This window comes from Nerophis ophidion, linkage group LG04 (assembly GCF_033978795.1).
Source record: "Nerophis ophidion isolate RoL-2023_Sa linkage group LG04, RoL_Noph_v1.0, whole genome shotgun sequence".
NCBI lineage: Eukaryota > Metazoa > Chordata > Actinopteri > Syngnathiformes > Syngnathidae > Nerophis > Nerophis ophidion.
This window is the reverse complement of record NC_084614.1, coordinates 52,318,410-52,335,445: the sequence shown is the minus strand read 5'-3', so window position 1 is coordinate 52,335,445 and position 17,036 is coordinate 52,318,410. Positions and strand designations below refer to the sequence as shown.

Genomic DNA, 17,036 nt, shown 5'->3' with positions numbered 1-17,036 from the left:
TACAAGCACTGCGGAATCTGTTGCACTCAGTAAGCTTCAGAAGATTGTACCCATAAAAAAAGAGGATCTGAGGGAGCATTAAAGCTTGCCCATGAATAAGCGGTAGAAAATGGATGGATGGATGGATAACACGTATGACTTTCTTATGAAGAACCTCCAGTTTTTTAAGATAACTAGGATTGGTATTACACCATATGAAATTGCAATAGTTTATACATGTATGTGGTTCAAATCGAGTCCGATATAGAATTAGGAGAGTGTCGAGAGAAAGAAAGTGCCTCAATTATGAGAGTAGATTGACATATTTACATAATTTATTCATTAAATATTCAATATCGCTTTTGAAATGTGTAAATCCATATATGTATACTCCAAGGAATTTAGTGCTCTCAACTCTACAAATTGCTTTACCATTTTTTTTTAATCAGTATGTTATCAAAGTTGTTACAACTTCTATTTGAACTAAATGAAATTAAGTTTTTTGGGCTTCACGGTGGCAGAGGGGTTAGTGCGTCTGCCTCACAATACGAAGGTCCTGCAGTCCTGGGTTCAAATCCAGGCTCGGGATCTTTCTGTGTGGAGTTTGCATGTTCTCCCCGTGAATGCGTGGGTTCCCTCCGGGTACTCCGGCTTCCTCCCACTTCCAAAGACATGCACCTGGGGATAGGTTGATTGGCAACACTAAATTGGCCCTAGTGTGTGAATGTGAGTGTGAATGTTGTCTGTCTATCTGTGTTGGCCCTGCGATGAGGTGGCGACTTGTCCAGGGTGTACCCCGCCTTCCGCCCGATTGTAGCTGAGATAGGCGCCAGCGCCCCCCGCGACCCCGAACGGGAATAAGCGGCAGAAAATGGATGGATGGATGGATGGATGGAAATTAAGTTTGTTTTATTTATATTTAAAGATAATTTATTACATTTGAACCAATTATCTACTTCAACTAATTCATTATTGACTGACTGGCAGCCAAGGTATACCCCGCCTCTCACACAAAGTTAACTGGGATAGACTGTAGCTCGGGCTTCACGGTGGGAGAGGGGTTAGTGCGTCTGCCTCACAATACGAAGGTCCTGCAGTCCTGGGTTCAAATCCAGGCTCGGGATCTTTCTGTGTGGAGTTTGCATGTTCTCCCCGTGAATGCGTGGGTTCCCTCCGGGTACTCCGGCTTCCTCCCACTTCCAAAGACATGCACCTGGGGATAGGTTGATTGGCAACACTAAATTGGCCCTAGTGTGTGAATGTGAGAGTGAATGTTGTCTGTCCATCTGTGTTGGCCCTGCGATGAGGTGGCGACTTGTCCAGGGTGTACCTTGCCTTCCGCCCGATTGTAGCTGAGATAGGCGCCAGCGCCCCCCGTGACCCCGAAAGGGAATAAGCGGTAGAAAATGGATGGATGGACTCTAGCTCCTAAGACCCTGAAAAGGACAAGTGTAAAAAATAGATCAATCAATCAATCACAATTTAAAGTCCTTAATTACAAGTTCTTCATAGGGCTTCACAAACCAAAACAACATCGCCTGATCTAAACCCATATCTGGGCAAGGAAACTCTTCAAACGCCCGAACTGTAAAAAAGAAGAGGCTTGGGAAGGGGCCACAGACCCTCCTCCACGTTGACCGGCTGCAATAAATGCAGAGTGGGTAAATTTATAGAATTGTTACATTAATAAATAATGTAAGAGTCTCGTCCATCGGTAATTTAACAAAGGGTCGTAAAGGGATCTTTTTTTTTTTTCTTCACTGAAATGAAGGTATGCTGACTGAATCCTGTTCATTTTGTCATGTAGGCTCTGAAGAATATTGCTGCCATCAGCCTGGCTATTAATTATCCCAACAAATCCACCAAGCTGCTCAATGTGTCCTCCTGAGATTGACAGCCATGAAGTGATCACATGACCATTAAGGGTGAGCAGCCATCTTGTTCTTGTGACAGGAAGCTCAGCAACACTGTGGACTTGCTAGGAAGCTGCTGAAAATACAACTTTTTTACTCTGCCTTAGGTATGTCTATGCTATGTCTGCATGGAAATTTGCTTTTTTTTTATTCTATATTTTTACTGGATGGTGCTGTGATGAAGGACTCTGAAGTTTGCCAAAACAAGTTCCTCTTTTCTATTGCTATGACGTCTACAACAAGTCAAGCAAGAAAGTGTTGTCAAAATACCAACGCCTTAACATCCTCAGATACATAAATACAGTATTTATCATCAGGAACGTCTTATTTGCCATCAGCTCTTCCCTTCCTTGTTTCCTTTCCTTCACTCTTCCACAACAGTAAAACCCAACTCAAAGAGTATTCACAGGTAACATTTTCCAAATGTCTGCGTACTACATAAAATTACAAAATTTAAAGCCTCTCTTGATCTTTTAAAGCCTTTACTTCTATCCACACACTTTAATTATGAGTGTATTTGTTGATTTTGTTGTCACGTCAAGCTATGTATCCAGCAGAGGGTGCTGTTTCAATCCACTCAGCATTTTCTAGCAGTAAGATGCTTTGACAAGACATGATCTTACTTAACTGCAGGTTTTTTAAGTACAATACTGTATACAGCAGGGCTATTCAACTTGTGACCCGGGGCCAAATCCGGCTAGGGAATGATACCATACTGGCCTCCGAGTTCAGTTCAAAACTTATGAGACAAACATTTTTGCAGCAATTTCCTAAAAACACAAAAGTGCTTCTGTTGTAAAGAGGAACTTGAACCATTTGAAACACATTGGCAGATCCTTGCCTTGACATTTTAACATTGCTAGCAAACATAGAACACTGGGGTCCAAATTTGTGGTTTACATAACAAAGGGATTATTCAAGGCATCCCTTAAAGGCCTACTGAAATAATATTTTCTTATTTAAACGTGGATAGCAGGTCCATTCTATGTGTCATACTTGATTATTTCGCGATATTGCCATATTTTTGCTGAAAGGATTTAGTAGAGAAAATCGACGATAAAGTTTGCAACTTTTGGTCGCTCTTAAAAAAGCCCTGCCTTTCCCGGAAGTAGTACGCGTGACGTCACAGATTGTCGGACTCCTCACATCCACCCATTGATTACAATCATGGACGCCAGCAGCGCGAGCGATTCTGACCGAGAAAGCGACAATTTCCCCATTAATTGGAGCGAGGATGAAAGATTCATGTTTGAGGATATTGATAGCGACAGATAGAAGAAAAAAAAAGTGACAGCTCCGGGCGACGGCAGTGTCAGTTTCAGATGTAATTAGACACATTTACTAGGATAATTCTGGAAGATCCCTTATCTGCCTATTGTTTTAATGGTGTTTTAGTGAGATTTTAAAGATTGTAAAGACATACCTCGAGGTCGGATGGTTGCGTTGAACACACTGTGTCTCGGAGAGAAGCCGAGGAGCCAAGCTCACAGCTGCTGCAGAACAACGAACAATCCACGGATGTCTTCGGTAAGATATATATCACAATTTCCCCATCCAAAAACATTCTGGTTGACATAGGGACAACATGTTCGCTTGACCGCTCTGCTTTCACAACAAACAAAGAAACGCCGGCTGGGTCTCGGTGCTAAAGACAGCTGGAATCCACCCACCGCTTTCCACCAACAGCATTGTTCTTTATAGTCTCCATTATTAAATGAACAAATTGCAAAAGATTCAGCAACACAGATGTCCAAAATACTGTGTAATTATGCGGTTAAAGCAGACGACTTTTAGCTGTGTGTGTGCGCAGCGCTAATATTTTCTCAAAGTCCGTGACGTCACGCGTATACGTCATCATTCCGTGACGTTTTCAACAAGAAACTCCCGGGAAATTTAAAATTGCAATTTAGTAAACTAAGAAAGCCGTATTGGCATGTTTTGCAATTGTAATATTTCATCATTGACATATAAACTATCAGACTGCGGGTCGGTAGTAGTGGGTTTCAGTAGGCCTTTAAATCCTCATCTTTTTGCAGTTACATTTTTTTTCTTAATGTGATTTATGTAACTAAGCTGTTAGTGTAGGATATTAGTCATTTGTTAAATAAACTTCTTTAGTTATACTCTTGGTGTTTCTTAAGGTTACATTTGATGTCCTCTTTTTTTTCATTATATGGGCTATTCAGATGGTTGCGCAGGATTTCAGTTAAAAAAAAACATGTGAAAGACTCACATTATTTAGCAGATTCTTAAAAACCCTCGAGTGCTGTCATAGAAATGATCTTTGACCAGCTTTTTCACAGAAGGTCCTTAAAAAGTGCAAAGCACTTCTGTAACTCTGACAAAATAAAAATGATTAATATCGAAGTGAGAAGTGTTCCCCACCAGTCCTTAGCCCTCCCAAAACAATTTTGTTGAATGTCCCTGGTATACAGTATAACTGTGTTTGATCATGTTTCTTGTCAGCACAACACTGCATATGGTACAGCTGTACTTGTTTAACATATGTTTAGAATAGTCAAATTATAGACTTCAAAAACAATATAAAAAATACACATTTTCATGGGTGCCACCATTGTGTGCATTTTTGGGGGTAATCTTCTGTATAGTATGTAGTGCCTCATGGTAGCCAAGGTTTTGAACACGTCAGTCTCAATTTGCTGGTCCTAATCTATGGAACATATTGTCACGTGCATGTGTGACTTTTCACGACACATTCCAAATCAAAACTTGAATGCAGAGCTGATTGGGCTGTAAATGATCCATAATTGAGTTTAACTGCTTGTACAGTGTGTGCTCTTTGAATGATAGTCCAGGGTGCTGCTCTCAGCTGGGATAGGCTCCAGCTAAGCTTAACCTGTATAGCAAATGATGGCTCAATCTACATAAAAACATTCAGTATATTGGTCATGATGAATTAGGGACATTATTTAAAAGACAGTTGATGGTTTTGATATTTAAAAATAGAACATCATTTAATGTCTAATGCTTCCTTTTGAAGTTGACATTACATTTGATTTGCCAAATATTCTTTGTTCATCCAGCCAATGGTAATATTCTTTGAAAAGCTTGTTAGTTTGTACCAAAGAAAATTAATAACTGAGACTAGAAGAAAGTTTGAGGTATAATTGTCTCTGATTTTACAACAAGTTAAATATCTTCATGCTTTTGTTGACTTAAACTTCAGTTTGAAGTAGAACATGTTCAATCCTCACAAACTAAAACGTGCCTACAATAAACAAACTTATTCTTGTTTTTTATTGTTCACATTTTATTTGATTTTACTTTGAATGTACATATCTTGTGGCCGATACAGCAGAACGATATCAAGCTTTCTCTATATCAACACACTTTTGTTTTGTATGCAAATCGGAATTGAAGGCACAAAGATGACTACTTGATCATTTTTAATAAAAAAAAATAAAATTAAATTAAAAAAAATTCTGCTGTCATCTTTTTCATACAAAAACACAACACAGCTTTTCTTTGCATGTATTAATCACCCAGGTATTGAAAATCGCATCATCCAATCCTCTTTAATCTCAAGGATGGAAGTACAAGTACTTTAAATAGAAGTGAGGACAGGAAGTACAAGTGCTTCATAAAGAAGTGAGGAAAGGAAGTACAATTATGTTATTAAAAGTGAAGACAGGAAGTACAGGTACTTTTTAAAAAGTGTACAGGTGCTTTAAAATGAGGACAGGAAGTACAAGTGATTTGCCAAAAGTGAGGGAGTCATAAAAGTAGAGCTAAAGAAAGTAGATCTATATGACAGAATATTAATGTTTTCTTTCTGTACTCCTTTGCTTTACCACTTTTCACTTAAGCCGCCCGATTTTAGAAGAGAATAAAATATATATAGACATTGTACAATGAAATTGTATGCAAACTAATTTAGTGCAAAAATCATACATAAGAACATAGATAAAAATACATAAAATACATAAAAATACCAAGCATACAGTTCACATGCACAGTCATTATATTGATATGTTTTCTTTCTGTACTCCTTTGCTTTACCACTTTTCACATAAGCCGCCCGATTGCTAGTAATCAATCAATGCATGAATGGTAAGTCCAGCATATGAAGCTGTACACAAAGCAAAACGAGTAAGACTGAAGACTGAGGATCGCACAGCTTAAAAAATACCAAGCAGTGAAGGAAGGGATAGACAAAATGTGGAGTGTAATTTGTTGGTTTATTAAGCTCCCCATTATCTGCCCCAGTAGTGATGGGGCCACTGGGGGCAGGAACCCCATAGCTGGGTGGATGAGTCCAGCAGACACCAGGAACAACTTTTTACTTATTATTATTATTTTTTTGTACTGTCCAGCTACTCTGGCAAATCATATTGCTGATGTAGATGCCCATATCGGCTGGACAGATGTACTTAACAAAAGAGAAGTGTGGGATACGTCCCTTGTTGCCTTATTTGTATTTGACTTTATTAATGGATTCATTTCAATGTTTGGCGCAGCCGGACTGCAGCAGGAGGGGATAGAAAGAGAGAGAAAAAGGAGGACCGGGAAATTGTGGGGACAAGAGGGTGATAAGACAGAGACAACAACAAAATCAATAACAACCAAAACAACAACAGAAGAGCATCAGCAAATACAAATATGACATGAAAAATGATAGTAAAGAATCAGCTAGTGAAGTAAATATTAATAACAGAAATGACAATGAACATCATTACACCACAAATGGAGCAATAAAAATACAAATACAAATACCACTACTGATAATAAATAATAACAATAATTACTTCTATTATTAACAAAACAATTGTTTTTAATGCAACAATACAAATATGTAATGATAACTTATAAAACAAATAAATGGAGGGTAACAAAGACAAGCAAACTGTATTAACCTTGTAGATTGTTATAGCAAATATAGGTTAAGCTTTGTCAGTGTGCCGTGTGTTACCCAGTTTCTCCGAGGGGAACAACGTTAATATATGTTTCATGAAACGTGATTATATGCATGCTGCATGTATGCATATGTGTTTGTATATGTACAGTATATGTATATGTATGTTGGTAGGGTGAATGTGCGTGTTCTATATTTGATGGTCGTGTGGTGGGTGATGAGCCAAGGAGACGCCAAGAGGATCCGTCGAACCAAAAGCTTTATTTTGTTTCAGCGAGCCTCTGACAAGACCTGCAGGTATCCCAGAGAAGAATTGGGCCAAATCTCTTCTGCTGTCTTCACTGACCACTGTCCCTTAAATACCATCCTGCAGACCCCCTCTCCTCGTGGGTCTAATTTTGATGCCGGACAGTCTGGCCTGTCTATTTTTCCTTGTCATTATTCCTATGATTAGTTTAAGTCGGGTGACCTGCGACCCCTATCCACTGTCCCTTATCTGTGGACCTTCTACCAGGTGTTGCGACACCTACATTTTTGTGGGATTCCCAATCTCCTGTGGCACAGTGCCGGGGTTGGACCTGTGCACTTTGACCTTAGAAGAAATCTTTTAAAGGACTATGAGACCAAATACAAATACATGCTTCTTCCAATCCTGTAAGATAATCATACATGATATAATTAACCACATAGGTGTGGATGTATGCACCGTGAGTGTGTGTGTATGTACTGTATTTGTGTATGTCTGTGGGAGCGTATGTACCTAGGTATGTGGGTAAATACCAATGTGCGTGTATTGTATGTATTAATGAATGAATGCGTGTATATACAGTATGTTATGTGCGGTGGAGAAGGAGACCGCACTGAAACAGGGATGTCGCTTAGGCGTGTTTATTAAAATAATAGAATGACGTGTGCAAGTAATCCAAATACGTACGGTGTGACTATGTGTTGTGTTTAGCTGAGTGTTACTCGGAGTTGTTGAAGGTGGGTGTTGAAGAAGGTGCGGAAGTCCAGAAGGAGCAAGTCATGTTCGGAGGTCCATGGGCAAGCAAGAGGTTAAGGGTAGGAGCGAGGCGTCAGAGTCCGTGTCCAGGCGAGAGGTCGAGATGCAGGAAGGCAGCAAGAAGACAGGAGGGAATCCGGGGAGACGAGACACACCGCTAGAATCCAGGGAACGAAGAGGAGCTGCAGGGTGACGACACAGGACACAAAAAGGATGAGCACGGAGGGGAAACACAGAGAGCAAGGACGCACATAGGCGAGGAGAGCTAGAGATGTGAAGGGCTTACTGTACGTTCTGGCACTGGAACGCAGGATCCGTTGGCTTATAAAGGATGTGGAGCCCCCATCAGCGGCAGATGTGTTTATTGCTAATTGTGTGCCGCAGCAGGAGAGGAACGAGTGGGCGTGTCCAGAGGCACGCTCAGAGGAGCGCACAGCAGACTGTGTAGCGACAGGAGCTTGAGCCGTAACAGTATAAGTAAGAATATTTGTATGTATGTGAATTTCTATGTACAATATATTTGTCTCCCAGTGCGTGCGGGAGCCAAAGTACAGCCCCAGCCACCCAGTGAACCCCACCCAAAACAGCAGGTGCAGGGAACAAGGGACCATTGTCCCCATGCAGCCAGGCCGGCCAGGAACAGGAACCCCGTGCCACCCGGCAGAGCTAGCGACAAGCCGTAGACAGACACGCACAGCAGAGGACAAGGGAGAAGCAGGAGACAGCCAGCGAAAGACCACACCCTACGCGGGCAGAAAGACGGCCGCCTATAAACTCCCTGCAGCCGAATGGAAAGACCGCCCCCACCCCACCAGCAACCGTGCAGCCACGAGCCAAACGCCCCAGCAGGAGAGCATGGCGGCGGCACGGGAACTACCCACCCCACCCGCAGGGACTCCAACGATGGAGATGGAACATCAAGCAACAGCCCTGGCAGATCAAAAAAAATAACACGGTAACAAGGTCACTACCCCAGCAGCTGGCCAACTGCAGCAAACCGAGCTGCCACGATAGACGCTGGGACTAAACCCAGCTGGCCCACCAAGACGGGCATCTGGAAGGGGTGGATAGTGGGACCCAGGGGCCCCAGACACAGTAGCCTGAGGCGCCGACCCCCACCCGAAAAATATAATATTTGTACACACATACATCCACACACATATATATTATATTTACATATGTTTATTATTATACTTTGTTCATCTTCTTGTCTCATCTACCTTCATCAATTCTCGTCCATTTTCATCATTATAATCCATTATCAAATATTTTAATCTGTTTTAATCTATTTTCAACTATTCTCATATGTTCATATATTTTCTTATTTATACTCCTATTTTCATTTATTATCATCTATTTTTAACTATCCATCATCTATTGTCATCCATTCTCATCTATTGCAGGGATGGTACTGACATCACGTCCTGCCCATTGAATACATGTGGTGGTCAGGCTGGCTCTGATCTCAATGGGTACTTGGCGTCATTTAGCCTTCCTATGCTGGTGTTGTTTTTCGGCTGCACGAATCATTCAAATTGCGAAAACGATTCTTCAGAGTTCCTCAAGAGGTTATTAAAGAGGGAAGAAAAGCGCAAGATTTTACAAAAGACGTGAAAAGCAGCTCACGCTCCAGTCCAAGGGAGCAGAGTCGAAGAATGTATGAGTTTGTGCACCTCCAAAAACGGACTTCCAGGCGCGTGTCAATTCTGCTTCAGCTAACAGCTGCAATCAATCACCAGCAATCAGTTGATCAGAGGTCCTGCCATCTCAAGCCAGTGCAGATCTGCGTTCCGGGCCAGAACGTAACCATCCGTTCGCGTACAGTAAGCGTTCATCGTGCTTTATGCCATCTTGCTCTTTGCTATCTGTGTTTTTTCTTCCCCATGTTTGATTAGTCCTGTGTCTTCCTTGTCGTCCATCCAGCAGTCTGCCTTCATTCCCCGTGACGAGCTGTGTCTCTTCTTTTCCCCCCGCGTTCATTCTGCTTTCCTGACTGCCTCTTTGATCTCGACCTCCCACACCCTGCTATCGCCCCCGATTTCTTGCTTGCCTCACGGACATTCGAGCCTGCCTTTCCCCTCCGGGATTTCCTGCTTCTCACTCAACATTACGGTAACACTCAACAACTAATACCCACACATAGTCTCACACCATACAGTCTTGAATTTAGTCACACTCCATTCTATAGTTAAGTTATATTAATTTTTTGGTTGTTATTTTATATATATATACACACATACATATACATATATACATATATATATATATTGTAGTGTTGTAGCAATACAAATATTTTGGTACCGGTACTAAAAGAATTGCAATACTGTGGGGGTGGTGCTGGGGTGCGGGGCCGGCCCCGCACCCCAGCTTTTTTTTCAGAGACGGTATCATACCGAAAATGATTCATTAATATTGCGGTACTATACTAATACCAGTATACCGTACAACCCTAATATAGTCTAAATATATATAATGAATACATAGAATTACTACGCCCCCTTGTGGTCTGTGCCATCTACTCCCCCCGGATACACAACAGATCACTTTGTTAAAGGTTTGTTTGCTATACTTTTAAAGGTTATTTCCCATTAAAAGTATTATCTTGATGTTGTTTGTATTTCTTAAACACATGTTTGCTACGATTGTTTCAAAAAGCACCAACTTGGTGAGCAAAAACCTAAAAGAGTTTAGCTTTTACCAAAAGCAACAATCATAAATGAAGCTTTTTCCAGCACATACACAATGTTGACATCTCTAGTTATATTTTGGCAAAGACATGGAGAAACACGCTACTTGTAAACAGCGGGTGCAACTGCTCGGGCCCTAATAATAATTTGCGCCTTTTCAACCATTAAGATCCCCATTACCTGATGCAGTAACGATGGCGAGTAAGGGTGGGGTGCCTTGCCCAAGGACACAACGGCAGTCACTTGGATGGCAGAAGCAGGAATGGAACCTGAAACCCTCGAGTTGGTAGCACGGCCGCTGTAGCCACCGCGCCACGTTGTCCCATTCAAATGTGTTTTGGTCTTTGGTTTGTATGTGTTTTCGTCCATGCTCATCCATTTCACCTGTTCTCATCTGTTTTCATCTACATTCACCTACTTTCAACTATCATCATTTGCTTTCAGCTGTTTTTGTCTTTTCTTATCTATTCTCATCTACAGTCATCCATTCCCCTTTATTATCATCTAGTCTTATCCATTACCATCTGTTCTCATATACACTATATTGCCAAAAGTATTTGGCCACCTGCCCTGACTCACAAAATACCTTGAAGTGCCATCCCATTCCTAACACATTCAATATGATGTCAGTCCACCATTTGCAGCTATTACAGCTTCAACTCTTCTGGAAAGGCTGTCCACAAGGTTGCGGAGTGTGTTTATAGGAATGTTCCACTATTCTTCCAAAAGCACATTGGTGAGGTCACACACTGATGTTGGTCGAGAAGGCCTTGCTCTCAGTCTCCGTTCTAATTTTTCCCAAAGGTCTTCGATAGGGTTCAGGCCAGGACTCTACAGGCCAGTCAAGTTCATCCACACCAGACTCTGTCATCCATGTCTTTATGGATCTTGCTTTATTCACTGGTGCACAGTCATGTTGGAAGAGGAAGGGGCCAGCTCCGAACTGTTACCACAAGGTTGGGAGCATGGAATTGTCCAAAATATTTTGGTATCCTGGAGCATTCAAATGTTCTTTCCCTGGAACTAAGGGGCCAAGTCCAACTCCTGAAAAACAACCCCACACCCATAATTCCTCCTCCACCAAATTTCACACTCGGTACAATGCAGTACGAAATGTACCGTTCTCCAGGCAACCTCCAAACCCAGACTTGTCCATCAGATTGGAAAAGCGTGAGTCATCACTCCGGAGAATGTGTCTCCACTGCTCTAGAGTCCAGAGGCGACGTGCTTTACACCAGTGGTCCCCAACCTTTTTGTAGCTGCAGACCGTTTTTTTTTTGTTTTTTTTGTCATGAAAAAGGGAGTTTTTTTGGGTTGGTGCACTAATTGTAAGTGTATCTTGTGTTTTTTATGTTGATTTAATAAATTAAAAAAAAAATGATAATGAAAAATAATTCTGCGGTCCGGTACCAATCGAGCCCGGTGGTTGGGGACCACTGCTTTACACCACTGCATCCGACGCTTTGCATTGGACTTGGTGATGTATGGCTTAGATGCAGCTACTTGGCCATGGAAACCCATTCCATGAAGCTCTCTGCGTGCTGTACGTGGGTTAATTGGAAGTTCCCATGAAGTTTGGAGCTCTGTAGCAACTGACTGCAGAAAGTCTTTGCACTATGCGCTTTAGCATCCGCTGACCCCTCTCTGTCAGTTTACATGGCCTACCACTTGGTGGCTGAGTTGCTGTTGTTCCCAAACTCTTCCATGTTCTTATAATAAAGCCGATAGTTGACTTTGGAATATTTAGGAGCGAGGAAATTTGACGACTGGATTAGTTGCACAGGCGGCATCCTATGACAGTTTCATGCTGGAAATCACTGAGCTCCTGAGTGCGGCCCATTCTTTCACAAATGTTTGTAGAAAGTCTCCATGCCTAAGTGATTGATTTTATACACCTGCGGCCGGGCAAAGTGATTAGGAGACCTGATTCTGATCATTTGGACGAGCGGCCAAATACTATTGGCAATATAGTGTATGTTCATCTACTTTTATCATTTGTCATCCTTTCTTATCTATAGTGGGGCAAAAAAGTATTTAGTCAGCCACCGATTGTGCATGTTCTCCCACTTAAAATGATGACCGAGGTCTGTAATTTTCATCATAGGTACACTTCAACTGTGAGAGACAGAATGTGAAAAAAAAAATCCAGGAATTCACATTGTAGGAATTTTAAATAATTTATTTGTAAATTATCGTAGAAAATAAGTTTTTGGTCAACCATTCAAAGCTCTCACTGATGGAATGAGGTTTTAACTCAAAATCTCACGATACATAACCCCATTCATTCTTTCCTTAACACGGATCAATCGTTCTTTCCCCTTAGCAGAAAAACAGCCCCAAAGCATGATGTTTCCACCCCCATGCTTCACAGTAGGTATGGTGTTCTTGGGATGCAACTCAGTATTCTTCTTCCTCCAAACACGACGAGTTGAGTTTACACCAAAAAGTTCTATTTTGGTTTCATCTGACCAAATGACATTCTTCCAATCCTCTGCTGTATCATCCATGTATCCATTGTGTTATAAACTCAACTTGTCGTGTTTGGAGGAAGAAGAATACTGAGTTGCATCCCAAGAACACCAAACCTACTGTGAAGCATGGGGGTGGAAACATCATGCCTTGGGGCTGTTTTTCTGCTAAGGGGACAGGACGATTGATTGGTGTTAAGGAAAGAATGAATGGGGCCATGTATCGTGAGATTTTGAGCCAAAACCTCCTTCCATCAGTGAGAGCTTTGACTGGTTAACCAAATACTTATTTTCCACCATATTTTACAAATAAATTTTTAAAAATTCCTACAATGTGAATTTCTTGATTCTTTTTCCACATTCTGTCTCTCACAGTTGAAGTGTACCTATGATGAAAATTACAGACCTCTGTCATCATTTTAAGTGGGAGAACTTGCACAATCGGTGGCTGACTAAATACGTTTTTGCCCCACTGTATTTGTTATCACTTTCTTTTATTTGTATCTATTCCCATCTATTATCGTCTATTAGCATCCATTCTCATCTATTTTAAATCAGTTTTCATTAATTTATTATCAATTTTCATATATTTTAATATATTGTCGTCTATTATCTAATCTCATTCCTTATGTATTCTCATCTACACAACTGTATCATAGATCGCACACATCTATATGCATATGATATTCTTTGTACATGTGGCTGTCGTCTTGTCATAATGAGACCCACTTTGTCTCCCACGTGAGATTGAGGTTCCAGTGTGGGTCACCTCAGGAAAGATGTCCTACAATTGTGTGGTTTGTTACATTTAGCAACTCAGTGGATGAAAACAATGACTAAAATCATAATTTTGCTGCTATTTTTTTCATCTGGAAGATCTTTGTGTGTTAGACCATCTCCTGGTAAGGATGGTACTGTAAAGACTTGATTAGAATTATGAAAACAGTTTAATAGATTCAGTCTTTATTACAATTGATAGATTACCAAATAGTGAAGGAGTCAATCAACTCTAAGACAGGAAACAGAAATACAAAATAAAAGCACATACCCAGAATTTAATAATATAATACAAAAAAAAAAACCCGTCCTGTCAAAGATGACTTAATAAATGCGGAATTATTCTTGTAATTTCAGATTATGGTTTCAGTTTGTAAAATCAACAGTAAACTTAAACAAGTACACTTAACAGGTACACTTAAACAAGTATAATTACACCGGTACATTTAGACAAGTATAATTACACCAGTATACACAAACTAGTGTACTTAAACAAACATACGTAAACCAGTACACTTAAAGGGGTAACTGCACTTTTTTTTGGATCGTTCACAATGGTTTTATTGTGCATTATTGGTTCTAGGAACACCAGGACCTTATGGACATTGGGTACCTCCACCAGCCATATAATTTGAGTACCTTTCACCCCACACACTACATTACATTTAAACCAGTACACATAAACTAGTACACGTAAACCAGTACACATAAATCCGTACACATAAACCAGTACATATAATCCGGTAGATGTAAACCAGTTCACATAAACCAGTACATGTAAATCAGTACACATAAACCAGTTCACATAAACCAGTACAAACAAATCAGTACACGTAAACCAGTACACATAGACCAGCACACATAAACCAGTACACATACACCAGTTCACATAAACCAGTACATGTAAACCAGGACATATAAATCAGTACACGTAAACCCGTATACATAAACCGGTACAGGTAAACCAGTACACATAAATCAGTACACGTAAACCAGTTCACATAAACCAGTTCATAAAACCAGTTCACATAAACTAGTACATATAAATCAGTACACATAAATCAGTAAACGTAAACCAGTACACATAGACTAGCACACATAAATCAGTACACGTAAACCAGTTTACATAAACCAGTAAATGTAAACCAGTTCACATAAACCAGTACATATAAATCAGTACACGTAAAACAGTACACATAGACCAACACACATAAACCAGTACATGTAAATCAGTACATTTAAACAGTACACATAAACCAGTACACGTAAACCCGTACACATACAAACCCCGTTTCCATATGATTTCGTAAATTGGGTTAGATGTAAATATAAACGGAATACAATGATTTGCAAATCATTTTCAACCTTTATTCAATTGATTGCACTACAAAGACAAGATATTTGATGTTCAAATTAATTATTATTTTTATTTTTTTTGCAAATAATAATTAACTTACAATTTCATGGCTGCAACACGTGCCAAAGTGGTTGGGAAAGGGGATGTTCACCACTGTGTTACATCACCTTTTCTTTTAACAACGCTCAATAAACGTTTGGGAACTGAGGAAACTAATTGTTGAAGCTTTGAAAGTGGAATTCTTTCCCATTCTTGTTTTATGTAGAGTGTCAGTCGTTCAACAGTCCGGGGTCTCCGCTGTCGTATTTTAGGCTTCATAATGCGTCACACATTTTCGATGGGAGACAGGGCTGGACTGCAAGGCGGGCCAGGAAAGTACCCGCACTCTTTTTTTACGAAGCCACGCTGTTGTAACACGTGCTGAATGTGGCTTGGTATTGTCTTGCTGACAGCGCTTAGATGGCAGCACATGTTGTTCCAAAACCTGTATATACTTTTCAGCATTAATGGTGCCTTCACAGATGTGTAAGTTACCCATGCCTTGGGCACTAATGCACCCCCATACCATCACAGATGCTGGCTTTTGAACCACAGAACACTTTTCCACTTTGCATCAGTTCATCTGAGATGATCTCGGGCCCAGAGAAGCCGGCGGCGTTTCTGGATGTTGTTGATAAATGGCTTTCGCTTTGCATAGTAAAGCTTTAATTTGCACTTACATATGTAGCGACGAACTGTATTTAGTGACAGTGGTTTTCTGAAGTGTTCCTGAGCCCATGTGGGGATATCCTTTAGAGATAGATGTCGGTTTTTGATATAGTGCCGTCTGAGGGATCGAAGGTCACGATCATTCAATGTTGGTTTCCAGCCATGCCGCTTACGTGGCGTGATTTCTCCAGATTCTCTGAAACTTTTGATGATATTATGGACCGTAAATGTTGAAATCCCTAAATTTCTTGCAATTGCACTTTGAGAAACGTTGTTCTTAAACTGTTTGACTATTTGCTCACGCAGTTGTGGACAAAGGGGTGTACCTCACCCCATCCTTTCTTGTGAAAGACTGAGCTTTTTTAGGGAAGCTGTTTTTATACCCAATCATGGCACCCACCTGTTCCCAGTTAGCCTGCACACCTGTGGGATGTTCCAAATAAGTGTTTGATGAGCATTCCTCAACTTTATCAGTATTTATTGCCACCTTTCCCAACTTCTTTGTCACGTGTTGCTGGCATCAAATTCTAAAGTTAATGATTTTTTGCAAAAAAATAAAATGTTTATCAGTTTGAACATCAAATATGTTGTCTTTGTAGCATATTCAACTGAATATGGGTTGAAAATGATTAGCAGAAAAACAGCCCCAAAGCATGATGTTTCCACGATGTTTCCACCCCAAAAAGTTCTATTTTGGTTTCATCTGACCACATGACATTCTCCCAATCCTCTGCTGTATCATCCATGTATCCATTTTGGTATAAACTCAACTCGTCGTGTTTGGAGGAAGAAGAATACTGAGTTGCATCCCAAGAAAACCACACCTACTGTGAAGCATGGGGGTGGAAACATCATGCTTTGGGGCTGTTTTTCTGCTCAGGGGACAGGACGATTGATCCGTGTTAAAGAAATAATGAATGGGGCCATGTATCGTGAGATTTTGAGCCAAAACCTCTTCCCATCAGTGAGAGCTTTGAATGGTTGACCAAATACTTATTTTACACCATAATTTACAAATAAATTATTTAAAATCCCTACAATGTGAATTCCTGGATTTTTTTACTAATTCTGTCTCTCACAGTTGAAGTGTACCTATGATGAAAATTACAGACCTCTGTCATCATTTTAAGTTGGAGAACTTGCACAATCCGTGGCTGACTAAATACTTTTTTGCCCCACTGTATTTGCAAATTCTAATTACTGGTTTGCAAGAAATATTTTTAACCCAAATCGGCGAAACTGCATAATCTCCCACGGCACACCAGACTGTA

At 40.6% G+C, this 17,036-nt stretch overlaps 1 protein-coding gene across 6 annotated transcripts in view; it reads left to right on the top strand.

The window, feature by feature from the left end:
• zzef1 (zinc finger, ZZ-type with EF hand domain 1) overlaps positions 1-17,036 on the top strand; it is a 112,534-nt gene that overhangs the window by 69,688 nt on the left and 25,810 nt on the right. For 2 of the 6 annotated variants that reach the window (XM_061898273.1, XM_061898278.1), the window contains exon 54: positions 1,787-5,152. In XM_061898273.1, the coding sequence (XP_061754257.1) occupies positions 1,787-1,867 (81 nt within the window). In that variant the 3' untranslated portion in view covers positions 1,868-5,152. Of the gene's footprint in view, positions 1-1,786; positions 5,153-7,039; positions 7,669-9,171; positions 9,197-17,036 lie in introns of those variants that run through there. The other 4 variants (XM_061898277.1, XM_061898275.1, XM_061898274.1 and 1 more) reach the window with 4 other exon arrangements.